The sequence below is a fragment of the Miscanthus floridulus genome, chromosome 3 (assembly GCF_019320115.1).
Source record: "Miscanthus floridulus cultivar M001 chromosome 3, ASM1932011v1, whole genome shotgun sequence".
NCBI lineage: Eukaryota > Viridiplantae > Streptophyta > Magnoliopsida > Poales > Poaceae > Miscanthus > Miscanthus floridulus.
In genome coordinates, this window is record NC_089582.1 from 43,692,106 (window position 1) to 43,709,683 (window position 17,578).

At 42.2% G+C, this 17,578-nt stretch overlaps 1 protein-coding gene and 1 long non-coding RNA gene across 3 annotated transcripts; both read left to right on the top strand.

Annotated features, from left to right (window-relative positions):
• Nucleotides 1-1,035: 1,035 nt before the first annotated feature.
• On the top strand, nucleotides 1,036-15,322 carry LOC136545589 (uncharacterized). Of its 2 annotated transcripts, XR_010781094.1 has the most exons (6): nucleotides 1,036-1,246; nucleotides 1,891-1,947; nucleotides 13,564-13,661; nucleotides 13,827-13,904; nucleotides 14,004-14,069; nucleotides 14,189-15,322. XR_010781094.1 is itself a non-coding variant. In XM_066537600.1 (5 exons), the coding sequence occupies exons 1-5, from the start codon at nucleotides 12,851-12,853 to the stop codon at nucleotides 14,195-14,197; spliced, it is 372 nt and encodes a 123-aa protein (XP_066393697.1). In that variant the 5' UTR covers nucleotides 12,827-12,850; the 3' UTR covers nucleotides 14,198-15,322. The 2 variants fall into 2 exon arrangements, 1 of the variants encoding a protein (XP_066393697.1); XM_066537600.1 differs by lacking the exons at nucleotides 1,036-1,246; nucleotides 1,891-1,947 and adding an exon at nucleotides 12,827-12,971.
• Nucleotides 15,323-15,830: 508 nt separating this feature from the next.
• On the top strand, nucleotides 15,831-17,359 carry LOC136545590 (uncharacterized). The gene is made up of 5 exons (XR_010781095.1): nucleotides 15,831-16,165; nucleotides 16,259-16,371; nucleotides 16,589-16,635; nucleotides 16,728-16,958; nucleotides 17,054-17,359. It is a non-coding gene; the product is annotated as an uncharacterized lncRNA (long non-coding RNA).
• Nucleotides 17,360-17,578: the final 219 nt, after the last annotated feature.

A 17,578-nucleotide genomic window follows, 5' to 3' on the forward strand; every position in this document is an offset into this window, starting at 1 on the left:
GTTGGTCTAGCGCTCCTGCGGCACCCTGCTGGCCGGGGATCGAACCCCCTCGGGGCCGATTTATGCTGGCCAAAGGGGAAAAAAATCCCCTCGCTTGCCCTGCGTTTCCCAAAGCACATGTTGCGGACTGGCCCACTCCCAGGGTTACGGGCCCCTGTATGCGGACAGGGTATGGGGTTCGGAGGTTTTTCTCGACATGCGTGAGGGGTCTCCTTCTTAAAGCGCAAAGCTCCAGGGCTGTCTAGGCATCCGAGGGTCAAGTTTTTTATCCAACTTAATTTTAAAAAATATTTTATTATTGTGCTGCACCGATTTTTAGTGGCGAATCAAATTACCATGAGATGGCTAGAATTTTGATCCGCATTCTAAAAATGACACAATTTCTAGAGGAGGCTGGAAAGTCTAGCTACCTTAAAAAATGGTATTTTTAAGAGACGGATCGGTTTGCGAAACATCTTTAGAAATATCGGACATTTCTAGAGGTGGTTGGAACTAAAAAAATATTTATAGAGGCAAGCTAGCTCCGAAACCATTTTAGAGGTGCATTTTACGTATTCTCCCCTAAATAAGCCGGCTGATTTCAGGTGATGGAGCAGTGTGCACGTCGCCCGGAATTCCCTCGTCTGTCCGATCTTGTGTTCTGCGGTCCAGATCTCTTGAATCAGATTTCGTCTGAAGCGGCTCCTCGTGCTTCTCCTGACCTTATCCGGCTTTTTCATCGTTTCTTCTCGTATTCTCCGACTTCTCGACCGAATCAACAAAAGCAAATATATACTCCCCGTGCAGGACCCGTGGAGTACTCAGCTTCCGCTTCTGTTTCTTGAATCTTCTCGTCGCCCCCTCCTCTCTCTCCCCATCGCTCTCTCCCTCGCGTCTCGCGTCACGCCGTCTCCGACGCGACGACCGCCGCTGCACCTTCCTCCCTCTCTGCTTCCCTCCTTGCCTCGTGGCATCACCGGTGGCGCGAGGCGCCACCCGCGCGCTGCACGCGCCGTGGCCAGGGCCTCACTGTCCCCGTGCAGGACCCGAGCGCACAATCCACTGAAACCCTAGGTATCGCGGGCGCCGTGCTCAGGGTCCCCTCACCTGTGGCCTTCCTGAGTTTGTGCCGAAGGTGGGATCCTTTGCCAGCTCCACGCGCCGGGGGCCAGGACCTACGTTTGCTCCGTCTTGGTCTGCTGGTCCATCTTCGAAGGTTCTCCGATCCAGCATCGCCCCTGCCTCGTGTTCCTCATTGCCGACCCTGGTTATTTCCCCACGCTTCACATCTTTCGTTTTGATTCAGGCTTTATTCCATGCTGTACTTCCACGTATCTGTCCCTATGGTCATCAGCTAGATTATACCGGCGGCGGCTGACACTATGTGTTCTTCCTCTTTACTGTTCGTGCACGCATCGTGTTTGATTACTACTAATAGTTTAGCATTTGGATGTGTTACCAACTCAATTTAGGTTCTATGTAGACCTGTTAAATTACTCAGTGCCCTGTCTATTATAGACATAGATTGGATTGTTTTTAGATTTCTCATATTTTCTTTTTTTAGAGGATATATGTTTTTGCCGTGCTATGGAAATTGATACAGGTGCCCTTGCCTTTATGGGATCAAGGTAAATATGAGATATTTGGCTCAGTAAGCTAATGCTTAAATGTGGATGAGTTCTTACTATGCCACCACTTTGCAAGGGTATGAATGCTTCTCAAAATAAATAACCAGCATGGCCACTGCAACTATGATTAGCATGTCCTTTCTTATTTTCCTTACCACCTCTCTTCTATTTTACAATGAATTTTATTTAGTTGCACATGATATATCATATTGAGCCATGATTCCCTTTGTTTTTCTAACTGTATTTTACTTGGCCTAATACTTCTATTTGTTTTTATGGCCAGCATATGCGACTGGGAAAAGTATAATTGGAGTGCTTCAGTTCTCATTTAGCAGGCAAGGTAACATCCAATTCATATTCCTCCTTGAAAGATCCTAATATGGTTAGAGGGGGTGAATAGCCTATTTAAAAATCTACAAATCAATTAGAGCAATTTGATTAGTATAATAAATAGCGAAATGCAAACTTGCTCTAGCTCTACAAGGGTTGCAAGCCACCTATCCAACAATTCTAGTTGCTATGATCTTTAGACACACAATTTGCTATGTCACTACTCACTAAGAGCTCTCACACTTGCTACACTAAAGAGCTCCACTAGATGAACTTAAAACAACAAAGCAAGCTCTCAATTCTAATTACACTAAAGAGCTTCCTACAACTAATTTGTAAAAATATAAATGAGTGAGTAGAGTAATTATACCGCCGTGTAGAGGAGTGAACCAATCACAAGATGAATATAAAATCAATCACCGGGAGAATACCAAAGGGAAAGAGACAACTAATTTTTCTCTCGAGGTTCACGTGCTTGTCGGCACGCTAGTTACCGTTGTGTCGACCAACACTTGGTGGTTCGGCGGCTAAGAGGTGTTGCATGAACCTCGTCCACACAATTGGACACCGCAAGAACCTACCCACAAGTGAGGTAACACAATAACACGAGCAATCAACTAGAGTTACATTTCGGCGCTCCGCTGGGGAAGGCACAAGACCCCTCACAATCACCACGATCGGAGCCGGAGACAATCACCAACCTCCGCTCAATGATCCTTGCTGCTCCAAGCCATCTAGGTGGCGGCAACCACCAAGAGAAACAAGTGAATCCCGTAGCGAAACACGAATACCAAGTGCCTCTAGATGCAATCACTCAAGCAATGCACTTGGATTCTCTCCTAATCTCACAATGATGATGGATCAATGATGTAGATGAGTGGGAGGGCTTTAGCTAAGCTCACAAGGTGGCTATGTCAATGCAAATGGCCAAGAGAGTGAGCTTGAGCCAGCCATGGGGCTTAAATAGAAGCCCCCACGAAATAGAGCCACTGTACCTCTTCACTGGGCACTGCTCGAGGAGACCAGATGCTCCGGTCAGATCGACCGGACACTGGACCTCAGCGTTCGATCGCCCGATGCTTGCCACGTGTCATCGGCTTCAAACACTGTTCATCAGATCTCAATGGTCAAGTGTTGACCAGACGCTCTGCACAAATTGATCGGACGCTCCAGCACCAGCGTCCGGTCATTTCCAGTAAGGTACCAACAGCGACCGGACGCGTTAGTTGGATCACGACCGGACGCAGGACCTCAGCGTCCGGTCGTTTCTAGTAAGCTTCCACGCGTGACCGGACGCGTCCGATCAAGCCTGACCGGACACAGCCAGCATCCGGTCACTCACTGCCTCTCAGTGTGCTGCCACTTCAGTGCGACCGGACGCAGCCATCCAGCGTCCGGTCGAAGACCGACGCTGCGCGTCTTCAGCAGCAACTGACCAAACGCGCCGATCCATCCGAGACCAGCATCCGGTCACTGCGTGACCAGCATGACAACTCCTTTTCAACTCTATCTTCTTCACCCTTGCTCAAATGTGTCAACCACCAAGTGTATCACCTTGTGCATATGTGTTAGCATATTTTCATAAACATTTTCAAGGGTGTTAGCATTCCACTAGATCCTAAATGCATATGCAATGAGTTAGAGCATCTAGTGGCACTTTGATAACCGCATTTCAATACGAGTTTCACCCCTATTAATAGTATGACTATCGATCCTAAATGTGATCACACTTACTAAGTGTCTCAATCACTAAAACAAAATGGCTCCTACTATTTATACATTTGCTTTGAGCCTTTTGTTTTTCTCTTTCTTCTTTTCCAAGTTCAAGCATTTGATCATCACCATGCTATCACCATCATCATGATCTTCACCATTGCTTCATCACTTGGAGTAGTGCTACCTATCTCATAATCACTTTGATAAACTAGGTTAGCACTTATGGTTTCATCAATTAACCAAAACTAAACTAGAGCTTTCAATCTCCCCCTTTTTGGTAATTGATGACAACCCTTTCACAAAGATATGAATTGAATTTTTAATTAAATCCATGTTGCTTGCCCAAGCATATTTACCATGTGTAAAAGAATATGGACAAGTTTCATAAACTCCAAATGGTAGCAATTGCTCCCCCTACATATGTGCTAAGAGTTGGGATTGTAGCTTGCACATATACTTAGATAGGAAATATAGGAGACAATTTCTACCAAATGATGCTAAGGTATAAGAGATGGACCTTTGAAGCCTGATACCAATCAGAGTGCACCAATATACCATCCTTAGCACCATTAGTAACTAGACATACACAAAAACTAGAATATCTCATGAGATCAACATTACAAGCAAGGGTCTAGTTTTCATATGATGAACATAAGTCTAGTTACTTTAGCCTATGCATGCTAGTTTTTCATTTCAACATTCAAACCTACAACTAGCATGCACCACACAAGCATGGATATTGAACTTTAAAACTTGTGTCATGCAAGCAATTATATTAAATGCACATTCAAAATGCAACATACAAGTTTATGAGCTTGCTCCCCCTACTTGTGTGCATTTTTTATTTGATCCCCTTACAATGTCATTTCATTTGTTTTCTCCTCCTATCTTACTATCTTTGTGAATTTCTCTCCCCCTTTGTCAACAATTAGCATAAAAGGTGAGCTCAAATTATAGATAGGTTGGGGTGAAACCATGTAAAAAGAGGATTATTTTCCTAATTTGGTTCAATCTAGATCACTTGCAAAAGATATTTAACTCGGTTTGATCAAATGACAAGCTTCTTCACACCTCCAAATAAGGGTTATCTTGTACCATGTTGAGTTAAACACTTATAGCTTATTTTCTAGATCAAACACTAGGTTTACAAGCCCACAAACATGTCATATGCTACCACTAGATCATTTTAAACATACAAACAATAGTGGTAACATACAAGCATCAAATTCATTTGATTTTCATGAATGAGCCTATTTAAATGTGAAATATGTCTAGATGCACTAAACATGTCCTTAGCAAGGATGTATGCCATGCCAATCAACTTTTACCTTAGATTGATCGAGGAAGAGGCATGCCATATAAGTGGGGGTGCATCAACACATATTTGAGAAGTCATGTATGTTCAATTCATTCCTTAGCTTGCAAAATCTCTTCTCATCAAGTGGCTTGATGAAGATATCAGTAAGTTGATCTTCAGTGTCCACACTCTCAATGTAAATGTTCCCTTTTTGTTGGTGATCTCTTATGAAATGATGGCGGACATCAATATGCTTTGTTCTTAAATGTTAACCGGGTTGTTGGTGAGCTTTACGACACTTTCATTGTCACATAGCAATGGTACTTGCTTGAATTTGATTTCAAAATCACTCAAAGTAGCCTTCATCCAAAGTAATTGAGCACAACTACTGGCCAAAATATACTTCGCTTCGGTGGTTGAAAGTGCTACACTATTTTGCTTCTTTGATGACCAAGACACAAGTGATCTTCCCAATAGTTGACATGTTCTCGAAGTGCTATTTCTCTCAACTTTGCATCCCGCATAATCGGAGTCCGAATATCCAATCAACTCAAATCTTGCTCCTTTGGGATATCACAATCCAACATTTTATGTATGCTTCAAGTACCTCAATATTCTCTTTGTTGCTTTTGAATGACTTTCTCTTGGTGAGGCTTGGAATTTAGCACATATGCATATACTAAACATCATATCCGGCCTTGATGCGGTCACATAAAGTAGGCTTCTAATCATAGACCGATACATCTTTTGATCCACCATGTTGTCACTAGCATCACTATCCAAGCTTCCACTTGTCCCCATTAGTGTACTAATAGCTTTACTATCATCTATTTCAAACTTCTTGAGCATGTCCTTGATATACTTGCCTTGACTCACAAATGTGTCATTCTTCATTTGCTTGATTTGAAGACTAAGGAAGTAGCTAAGCTCTCCAATCATGGACATCTCAAACTCACTTCCCATCATCTTGCCAAACTCCTCACAAAAATCTTGATTTGTTGACCCTAAAATGATATCATCAACATAGATTTGCATTACAAACAAGTCATTTCCAAGCTTCTTAGTGAAAAGAGTGGTGTCAACCTTTCACATCTTGAATCCCTTAGAGAGTAGGAAATCTCTCAATCTCTCATACCATACTCTAGGTGCTTGTTTTAATCCATACAAAGCCTTTCTCAACTTGTAAACATGGTTGGGTTTCTTCTCATCTTCAAAACTGGGAGGTTGCTTAACATACACAAGCTCATTGATGTACCCATTAAGAAATGCACTCTTCACATCCATTTGGTACAACTTGATGTTATGGGCACACACATAGGCTAACAAGATCCTAATTGCTTCCAATCTTGCAACCAGGGCATATGTTTCTCCAAAGTCAAGACCTTCAACTTAAGTGTAACCTTGAGCCACTAATCTTGCTTTGTTCCTTATTACTATCTCATCTTGATTTTGCTTGTTCCGAAAGACCCACTTGGTTCCAATCACATTATGATCCTTAGGCCTCTCAACTAACTCCCATACTTGGTTTCTTATAAAGTTGTTTAGCTCTTCATGCATAGCATTGACCCAATTAACATCCTTCAAAGCTTCATCTATCTTCTTAGGTTCAATGGATGACATGAATGAGAAATGCTCACAAAATGAAGCCAATCTTGATCTAGTTTGCACACCTCTTGAAACATCACTAATGATAGTGTCCAATGAGTGATCTCTTGCAACATTGGTTGGTTGAAGCACTTACACTTGATTGCTTGCATTTGATTGATCACTTGGTTGAGATGATGAACTAGCCACTTATTGATCTTGCACTTTGTCATCACTAGTTCTTGCTTGAACTTGATCATGAGAACCACTAGCTTGCACATTTAAGTTAGAGAGCACATGATTCTTGTCATCTTCAACATCAATCACCTCTCTAGGTCTTATATCACCAATGTACATATTCTTTATTGCATTGACCAATTGAGTGCCTCTTACATCATCTAGATTCTCATCTTCCTCTTGGGAACCATTTGTTTCATCAAATTCCACATCATGAACCTCCTCAAGAGTACCACTAGCCAAATTCCAAACTCTATATGCCTTGCTAGTAGTGGAGTAACCAAGCAAGAAGCCTTCATCATATTTCTTTTCAAACTTGCTCAATCTAGTACCTTTCTTCAATATGTAGCATTTACAACCAAACCCTTGAAAGTATGCTATGTTGGGCTTTCTTCCATTCAATAGCTCATAAGGTGTCTTCTCCATCATGGGGCGACAATAGAGTCGGTTGCTATAATATCAAGCCGTGTTGATTGCTTCGGCCCAAAATGAATGACTCACATTGTACTCACTCAACATTGATCTTGCCATGTCAATCAAAGTTCTATTCTTTCGTTCAACTAGGTCATTTGATTGTGGAGTGTACTTTGCCAAAAATTAATGTCTAATTCCAAATTCATCACACAACTCATCAATTCTAGTGTTCTTTAATTCACTACCATTGTCACTTCTAACTTTCTTGATAGTTGTTTCAAACTCATTGTGAATGCCCTTGACAAATGATTTGAATGTTGCAAATACATCATTCTTATTAACAAGAAAGAACACCCACGTGTATCTAGTGAAATCATCCACAATCACAAATCCATATTTGTTTCCATGAATGCTAGTGTATGTGCTTGGTCCAAACAAGTCCATGTACATCAACTCAAATGTCTTAGATGTACTCATCATGCTCTTCTTAGGATGTGTGTTACCAACTTGCTTTCTGGCTTGACATGCACTACATAGCTTATCATTTTCAAATGTGATATCTTTCAAGCCTCTAACTAAATCATGTTTAATCAACTTGTTCAATTATTTCATTCCAACATGACCAAGCCTTCTATGCCATAACCAACCCATGCTTGACTTAGTGATCAAACATGTTGACAATTGAGCTTCTCTAGCATTGAAATTAACTAAGCATAGATTCTCATCTAAATCCTTTGAATATTAAGTTAGAGCCATCTACACTTATAATCTCTACATCATCCACATCAAATATGCACTTAAAACCAAGATCACACAATTGAGCTACCGACAATAGGTTGAAGTTCAAGCTCTCTACTAGTAGTACATTGGAATGCTCGTCATTGGATATTGCAATCTTACCAAGCCCTTTGACCTTGCCTTTGTCATTGTCACCAAATGTGATACTATCAATCCCATTGCTCTTGTTTTCATTGATTGAATTGAACATTCTTGGATCACCGGTCATGTGTTGTGTGCACCCACTATCAAGTACCCAATGCCTTCCTCTGGCTTTATAATTGACCTACAAAAGAAGATCAATTCCTTTTAGGTACCCAAACTTGCTTGGGTCCTTAAAGGTTAGTTACCAAGGTCTTTGGTACCCAAATGGCCTTCTTCTTTGGGCCCACAATTGGTGTACCAATGAACTTAGTCTTCATACCTGGCACCCTTAAAAGCATGTAACAAGAATCAAATTTGATTGAGGATACATTAGGTAGCTTGTTCTTGTTAATCTTGCAATATTGCTCTACATGCCCAACTTGCTTGCATCTATTGCAAAACCGACCATTACCCTTCACAAAGCTAACTTTGGGAGTGACAAAGGTTGCCTTGCCTTTCTTGGGGATATAGCCTAATCCCTCTTTGTTGAGAGAAAACTTTTGGCTACCCAAGTACTTTAGCAAGCGAGCATCTCCACCATAGGCATTGCCTAAGGCATGAGTGAGCTCATTCACCTCCATCTTGAGGGTCTCATTTTCCACCATTAGTGAGACATCACAAGTGAGACCATCACTCAAAGGTGAAGTAGAAGTGATAGAGCTACAAGAAGTGTTAGTGGGAGCAACTACAACGGGTTTTCAAAAAGATTCATCAATAATATCACATGTTAGTCCCACATCACAAGACACAATCACTTGCTCCTTCTTGGCTTCCTCCTTCTTGACTTGCTCAATGAGAGAGGAGTGAGCTTTTTCAAGCTTAGAGTGAGCTTTGCCAAGCTTCTCATGGGCTTCTATTAGCCTCTCATGAGTGGCATTGAGCTCATCAAAAGATTGCTCAAGAAATTTGATTTTCTTGCGTAATTCTTTGCACTCCTTTCTCTTCATCTCAACGCAAGTGTGCACTTGCTCACACATGTCCAAGAGCTCCTCCTTGGTGTACTCCTCCTCCTCATCATCATCATCACTCCTACAAGCATCACTTTCACTCATAATCACTCACATCATATTTTACCTTGGTAGGCTTTGCCATGAGGCATGTCGATGGAGTGTCGAAGATGGAGGGCTTGTTGTTGATGGCGATGCTTGCTAGTGCTTTCTTGATAGATTTCTTGCCATCATTACTAGAGTCATCACTATCCAAAGAGCCATCACTATCCCAAGTGACCACATAGCCTCCACCCTTCTTCTTTTAGAAGGTCATCTTCTTCTCCTTCTTTTCTTTCTTGTCCTTCTTATGATTCTTCTTCTCATCCTTATCATTGTCACTATTGTAGGGACAATCCGCTACAACGTGATCGGGGCTCTTGCAATTGTAGCATCTTCTCACATATTCTTTGCTTTTGGTGTGATCTCTTATCTTTCTTGCACCATACCCCTTCTTCTTCATGAATTTGCCCATCTTGCTCACAAATAGAGCCATGGCTTCATCATCAATATCACTAAGATCCTCATCATCACTTGATTCTTTCTTGGACTTGCCCTTGTTCTTGGATGATGAGCTAGCCTTGAATGCTACACTCTTCTTCTTATCTTCATCTTCCTTCTTGTCATCCTTGTCAACCCCTTCCCTTTCCACTCGGTATGTCTCTTGTGTCATGACATCACCTAGTACTTGGTTTAGGGTAATCTCCTTCAATCCTCATCTTATGATAAGCAATCTCAACATCTCAAATCTTGGAGGTAGGCACATCAAGAACCTATGAGAGACATCATCATCGTCGATCTTCTCTCCCAATGCCTTTAAATCATTGACAATCACTTGAAATCGATGGAACATCTCCGGAATGCTCTCATCATCCTTCATCTTGAAGCTTGTTAACTTATCCTTGAGGATGTACAACTTGGCACTCTTCACCGTCGGTGTGCCCTCATATGTTTCCTCCAATCTCCTCCACACCTCATTAGCTCTTTCATAATCCTTGATTTGCTCAAACACCTTAGAATCAATGGCATTGTATATGGTGTTGAGAGCCATTGTATTGCATTGCTTGTTGGTCTTGTCTAGGTTGGTGGGATTGTCGGGGTCAATGATAGCATAGTCATTTTGTCACATCCCATATTTGATCATTGATTGAACCAAGATACATCTTTATCTTTCTCTTACAATAATTATAGCATGTGCCATCAAAGAACGGTGGTTTACCCCCCACATGGTTGAACACAACTTGAGCCATAATTTGACACCGAGGTTCTTAAGCCTTCAATTAAACGGTGACCACGACTCTAATACCACTTGAAAGATCCTAATATGGCTAGAGGGGGGGGGGTGAATAGCCTATTTAAAAATCTACAAATCAACTAGAGCAATTTGATTAGTACAACAAATAGCGAAATGCAAACTGGTGCTCTAGCTCTACAAGGGTTGCAAGCCACCTATCCAACAATTCTAGTTGCTATGATCTCTAGACACACAATTTGCTATATCACTACTCACTAAGAGCTCTCACACTTGCTACACTAAAGAGCTCCACTAGATGAACTTAAAACAACAAAGCAAGTTCTCAATTCTAATTACACTAAAGAGCTTGCTACAACTAGTTTGCAAGAATATAAATGAGTGGGTAGAGTGATTATACCGCCGTGTAGAGGAGTGAACCAATCACAAGATGAATACTAAATCAATCACCGGGAGAATACGAAATGGCAAGAGACAACCAATTTTTCACTCGAGGTTCACGTGCTAGCCGGCACGCTAGTCCCCATTGTGTCGACCAACACTTGGTGGTTCGGCGGCTAAGAGGTGTTGCACGAACCTCGTCCACACAATTGGACACCGCAAGAACCTACCCATAAGTGAGGTAACTCAATGACACGAGCACTCAACTAGAGTTACCTTTCGGCGCTCCACCGGGGAAGGCACAAGACCCCTCACAATCACCACGATCGGAGCCGGAGACAATCACCAACCTCCGCTCAACGATCCTCGCCGCTCCAAGTCGTCTAGGTGATGGCAACCACTAAGAGAAACAAGTGAATCCCGCAACGAAATACGAATACCAAGTGCCTCTACATGCAATCACTCAAGCAATGCATTTGGATTCTCTCCCAATCTCTCAATGATGATGGATCAATGATATAGATGAGTGGGAGGGCGTTGACTAAGCTCACAAGGTTGCTATGTCAATGCAAATGGCCAAGAGAGTGAGCTTGAGCCAGCCATGGGGCTTAAATAAAAGCCCCCACGAAATAGAGCCGTTGTATCCCTTCACTAGGCATTGCTCAGGGTGACCAGACGCTCCGGTCAGATCGACCAGACGCTGGACCTCAGCGTCCGATCGCCTGATGCTTGCCACGTGTCATCGGCTTCAAACGCTGTTCATCAGATCTCAAGTGTCAAGTGTTGACCGGATGCTCTGCACAAACTGACCGAACGCTCCGGCACCAGCATCTGGTCGTTTCCAGTAAGGTACCAACAGCGACCAGACGCGTCAGTTGGATCACGCCGGACGTAGGACCTCAGCGTCCGGTCATTTCCAGTAAGCTTCCATGCGTGACCGGACGCGTCCAATCAAGCCTGACCGGACACACCCAGCATCCGGTCGCTCACACTGCCTCTCAGTGTGCTGCCACTTCAGTGCGACCGAACGCAGCCAGCCAGCGTCCGGTCACAATAACGCCAGCGTCCGGTAGAAGACCAACGTTGCGCGTCTTTAGTAGCAACTGACCGGACGCGCCAGTCCATTCGAGACTAGCATCCGGTCACTGCGTGACCAGCCTGACTAACTCCTTTTCAACTCTATCTTCTTCACCCTTGCTCAAATGTGCCAACCACCAAGTGTATCACCTTGTGCACATGTGTTAGCATATTTTCATAAACATTTTCAAGGGTGTTAGCATTCCACTAGATCCTAAATGCATATACAATGAGTTAGAGCATCTAGTGGCACTTTGATAACCGCATTTCAATACGAGTTTCATCCCTCTTAATAGTATGGCTATCGATCCTAAATGTGATCACACTCACTAAGTGTCTCGATCATTAAAACAAAATGACTCCTATTATTTATACCTTTGCCTTGAGTCTTTTGTTTTTCTTTTTCTTCTTTTCCAAGTTCAAGCATTTGATCATCACCATGCCATCACCATCATCATAATCTTCACCATTGCTTCATCACTTGAAGTAGTGCTACCTATCTCATAATCACTTTGATAAACTAGGTTAGCACTTAGGGTTTCATCAATTAACCAAAACCAAACTAGAGCTTTCACTCCTTTATATCCCCCATTATACTTTTCTCTTAATATTCACTCTTCAAGCACAAGATTAATTACTTGGTTCCGAGAGCATTGCTATCATAGGTGTTGTTGTGTTGTTACATTATCTTAGTGACTTCCTACATGTTTGTGTTGTGCTGTTGTTTATGCATGATAGCAGGGATGGTTTGCAATTTTTTTATCTGGTTAGGTTCCTCACATGTTCTTAATGTCACTACTTACATTACAGGGCCAGAGAGCATGGGATTTGGAATTCTTCGTGCACTTCACTTTGAAATGAATGATCCAAAGTTACTTTATCAGATATTGTAGATAGTATAGGGCACATTTGTTTGAGATAGCGTGAGCACATTAGGTTAGTTGTATTCCTAAAAATTAACGTACTTCTGAAATTAATACAAGTTCCATACGTTGTCGGTAAATATACAGTTACTGGAGCAGCTGCCAGTAAAAGAAGAAATAGTCATATGCGTTGCCATGAATTTTGTCAACGTGTGCCACATCACAGTGAAGACCTAGCTATTTTATTCATCGGGATGCCCCTCGGCTGCCTGGCTATTTCTTGCGTTCCTCATGGCAACCGTGCAGGTTGGTCTGGTGTGTTCTCTGTCATTTTGTTTCTCCTGTTGCTTCTCTATTGAAGCCTGCCTTGCTTCTCGTGGTTGCCATGTACGAGACCTCTGTCATGACATGTCTGCCATGGCGCTTCTGACCACTGGAAAATGATTTGGAAGAAGTGCCATCATATAATGTTCAGTTGTCAAAATATGATATATGTGCATGGAAGCTTTGGAAACTTTTTTATTGCACAAAAAAACTCAGATCCACTGAACTTACTTACATGTATGACTATCCTGTTCATAGCATGTTCTTACTGGAAGCAATTTTTTGGGATGTTGCATTAACATTTACTAACAGTGAAGCGTCCTGCTTTTGTCAGCAACAACAATCTTGATGGTTTGGCAATAATGTATGTTTTGGCATAACTTACTGAAACAAAACAAAAGGTCAATGCGTGATCCATTAAAAATAATGTGGTGGTACCAATCTATATGAGGGATCCTGCGGCTTCTACATTGATGTGATCTTTGTGATTTTTTATGCTCATTATCACTTCAAACAGCCCTCCTCTATCTCAATCGTCTGTTCAATCTTGATCCTTTCTGCTCTCAGGTCTTAGGGGTGGAGGACGCCCAGGTGGTCCCTCAAATGGCGGTGGCGCGGACCTACATCAGCCCCTTCATCACATCTCCTCCCCTGACCGGCGTCGATGGCCTGGTATGCTGCCACCTCCTTTCCCTCTTGCCCTCGCCCTTTCTAGCTCAGGCAGCCTCAGGTATGGTAACCATCCATGTGACCGACATTCGATTCCCCAATTTTACTCCCTTTTCCGGCTGGGATAAGTGATTGATTGACAACCTCACTTGCTCCTATTGTGTGCAGGTCCAAGAACCCATAAAGGACTGCCTCACTCTGATCTTTTGGCTCATGAATGAATCTGAAACCTATTTGCACATGCAGGTTGAGTAGTTTGAGGTCTTGTTTTTTTACCAAAGTATATATGCACATATAAACTTTTGTAACCAATATCGTTCTTTGCATTCATCTTGAATTGTATAGGCTGGTGCAAAACAGCACCGCTGCGGTGCGGTGCCACGGCATGATCACGTCTTCCATAAAATTCAGGTCTACTCCCTGCTCCATGTGTAACTCTCTATCCTTTTCCGTGCGTCAAATGAGGCTGCAGGTTATTTGGTCGGCCTGTTTAAATGTAGCTTATGTTTAGCGTTTGCACATTACTGCAGGTTGTATAGTGAGGATCGATGCCGAGCTGGACCTTCTTGCTTGCTTTTTTCCTTATCAGTTCAGATATGCATCCTGCTCTTGTGTTAATTTTCAATCAACATTTGTGAGACCTCTTGACCTGTCCAATTTTGTAATGCCCTCTTTCTTGCTTAATCTAACGAGCTGCTACTGTGCTATGCATATTGTTGCCATCTGCTTCCTGTCCTCTTTTTTGTTTATTCACACGTTCTATTTTTAGAATAAAGACCCGTATGTACAGCAGTTATTCCTCCTTAGTCTGTAATCCATTTCACAAATCTATAGGTATTTTTAGGATGTGTAAAATAGATATGGCGCAGACGCGCAGTTCAAGCTTGTATATGATACCTGCCTTACATCCCAGGTTGTAAAACAGAAATGGAGGAAGTACGCCTCCATTTTACCTGTAAATTCAGATGCTCTCTGAAAATCACATGTCAATCACTAGACGTTCTACAAGCTGGTACAACATATGCATCCATTCTGATGCTTTCAGCACCTACTGTTGGTTATCAAGAGTTTGTGCAGCTTGACAACATCTAAATGGTCAAAAAGTTTTTTTATCTGCAACTTGATTGAAAAAAAGAATAGGCACAAAGTGATATTCAGCAGGCTACCAAAGATCTCGCCTACTTCATGCATACATGCTTAATTTACATTTTACCTGAAATTTATTATATATCGATCACTGCAACTTCTAGAAATTATCAGGACTACATGGCCACCTAATTTTTACGATCTAATCACCTGCTATATCCTATGAGGTTTATGCAGCATGACAACTTCTAGATGCTCCCTGGGCTTCATCTCAGCTAAAAAATTGTTCCAGTCTAATTCCTATTCCATCTCGCCTGTGCATGCCTTCTGGTGGTCTAAATGGTGGTGGTTCAGTCATGGTGCTGCCTGCCATTGGCTATCTTCGACATTTATTGGCGAAATTCAGATGCTGATCAAGTACCATCACACAGTTGAAGAGAGGTACATTATCTATTTTCGTAATAAGGAAGGTGCATAATTAACAATTGCAACTACAAGTTCCTCAGCTATTTCAGTTACCTGATGATCAGCACAAACAAATTTATGCCGCATCCATTATTTGATATGTATGCACTGCTCGGACTAAAAAAACTCGAGGGCGGGGGGGGGGGGGGGGGGCTGTGTTTAAGACTGTCCCCGCGGCATTACAAATAAGAAGAAGGACCTTCTCACCCGGTCGAGAAAACCACCGAACCCCCACCACCACCCTTACATGGTGGCTTTCCGTTGCCCAAGTGGGAATTGGGCCGGTGCCCCCCCAGTGCTTTGGTTATGGGAACGGACGAGGGGATTTTTTTAACCTCAGCCTGAAATTCACTCCCATGAGGAGTCGAACCCAGGACCTGAGGAGTGCCACTGGGTCACCTAACCATTTGAGCTAGGCGCCCTTTGGCTGCACTGCTTGGACTGTACCTGAAAATTCTACTTCCTGCCTTACGAATTAGATGTTTTAGTTTCGTTTGTCGGTTTTGTTGTCCTTGTTCATGTTAGAAATGTGATTGTTGTTTTCGAGGCCCCTTACAGGTTCAACAAATTATCTTTCTTTCTTCCCTACTGCTCCGGGCTTCTGAAGGTAGGCTCAATGTTATGCAAGAGAATTATTTTTGCAGTTTACCTTTTCCCCTCCATATGTCTCGTGTTACAGTTGCCAAATTCGAGACCTTTTATTTGCTTCCACGCCACATGAGGCTTTTTCCAGCCCATCGCAGATGTCAACTGCTAACCTGCTCTTTAGAGTGTACAGGTTTCCATCCTCTACAGTGTCAGCGACAAATTCTTTAGCCAAATCAAGGGTCCTCAGGTTACATGGCGACAGTAATGTTCAAACCATGGTTGTTTACACCAGCTCATGCTATATGTCACTGTGTGCTGCAAATCTAATTTTGGAATTTTTACAGGAGTAGGGCACAGAAAATTTTGAGGTTTGTTTTCATTTCCTTCTCAGTGCATACATGCATTTTTATTGGATTATTATATCCTCTCAAATCTTATGGTTTTGTACTCATTTTCTGCAGGAGATACCACCAGCAATCATTCAACAGACCACTGGAATTTTTGTCAATGGTTGTTGGGTCGGAATTCATAAGAACCCTGACCTGTTGGTTAAGACTCTTAGGTGATTAAGAAGGCAGATTTCTTGCATCCTGTACTTCCTAATTGCAGATAGAAAGACAAATTAGATGAGTCAAACAAAACTGATTTTATACAAAAGTCCTTTTAAACAAACCTACCGCTACTTATTACCCACTCACATATACAAGCTTGAGAATATATATAACTGATTGAGGTAATTGTTTTTAACAATGGTGTTTAATATGAAATTCAAACTTCTTTTCATGACACAGGTATCTACTGGAATTTCCATTTACTTTTGTAGGATATACAGAGACAGGTAACCCTGCATCTTATTAAGAGTGCACTTCAATGACCTTGGCATCTCAAATTTACTTGGTCTTCATTTTCCGATTGATGTCGACACTAAAGTTCGTGTGGTCCGTGATATCGGTCTTACACAACTTCGATTCTTCACGAATTATGGACGCTGTAGTCGTCCATTGTTTATTGTTGAGGGCCAAGAGCTGCTCATTAAAAAGGCACATATCCGAGCCTTGCAACAAAAGATCAGCCATTGATCAACATCTGCTGCCTTCCACTTCATTTTGCATGTGCATAATTTTTCTCATAGGCTTCTTCTATCCAGCCTTGCAACAAAAGGCCTGCCATTGATGATGTCTGCTGCCTTCCACTTAATTTTACATGTGCATATTTTTTCTCATAGGCTTCTTCTATCCTTTTGTCCACTTATCCAGGAGAGTTCTAATGAAGGTTGGCATGAACTTGTCTCAAAAGGATATATAGAGTACATAGATGCTGAAGAAGAGGAGACTACCACGGTCTCCATGACCATAAATGTAAATCAGATATGCATGTGTAGCTGATTCAACATATTCCGAGGCCCTTGTGTATGAAAGGGATATTGTCTACCGTTCTGGAGATTCTTCTATGTACATTAGTTCTCTTTTTTTCATTGCAAGTACTTTGTTGTGATTATATAGTCAGGGATGAGTGAAGGATCCTACACTTTTTCCTTGATCTTGAATTCCTAATATACTAACTCCATGGAACAATTCAGCTTCATGCCTTTATTTCACATTTGGACATTTACACTTCAGTCATAGTTTGCCTATGCGCACGAGGGCGCGCGCCCTGCACTAGTAGATAGCCAAACAGGCCCGATTGATGGACCGGCATAGATCTAGTCCGAAAAAGGATGACATAGGACCGACACAGCACTAAGCCCTTGGTGCTTGCTCCGGGCATGACATGACCATAGT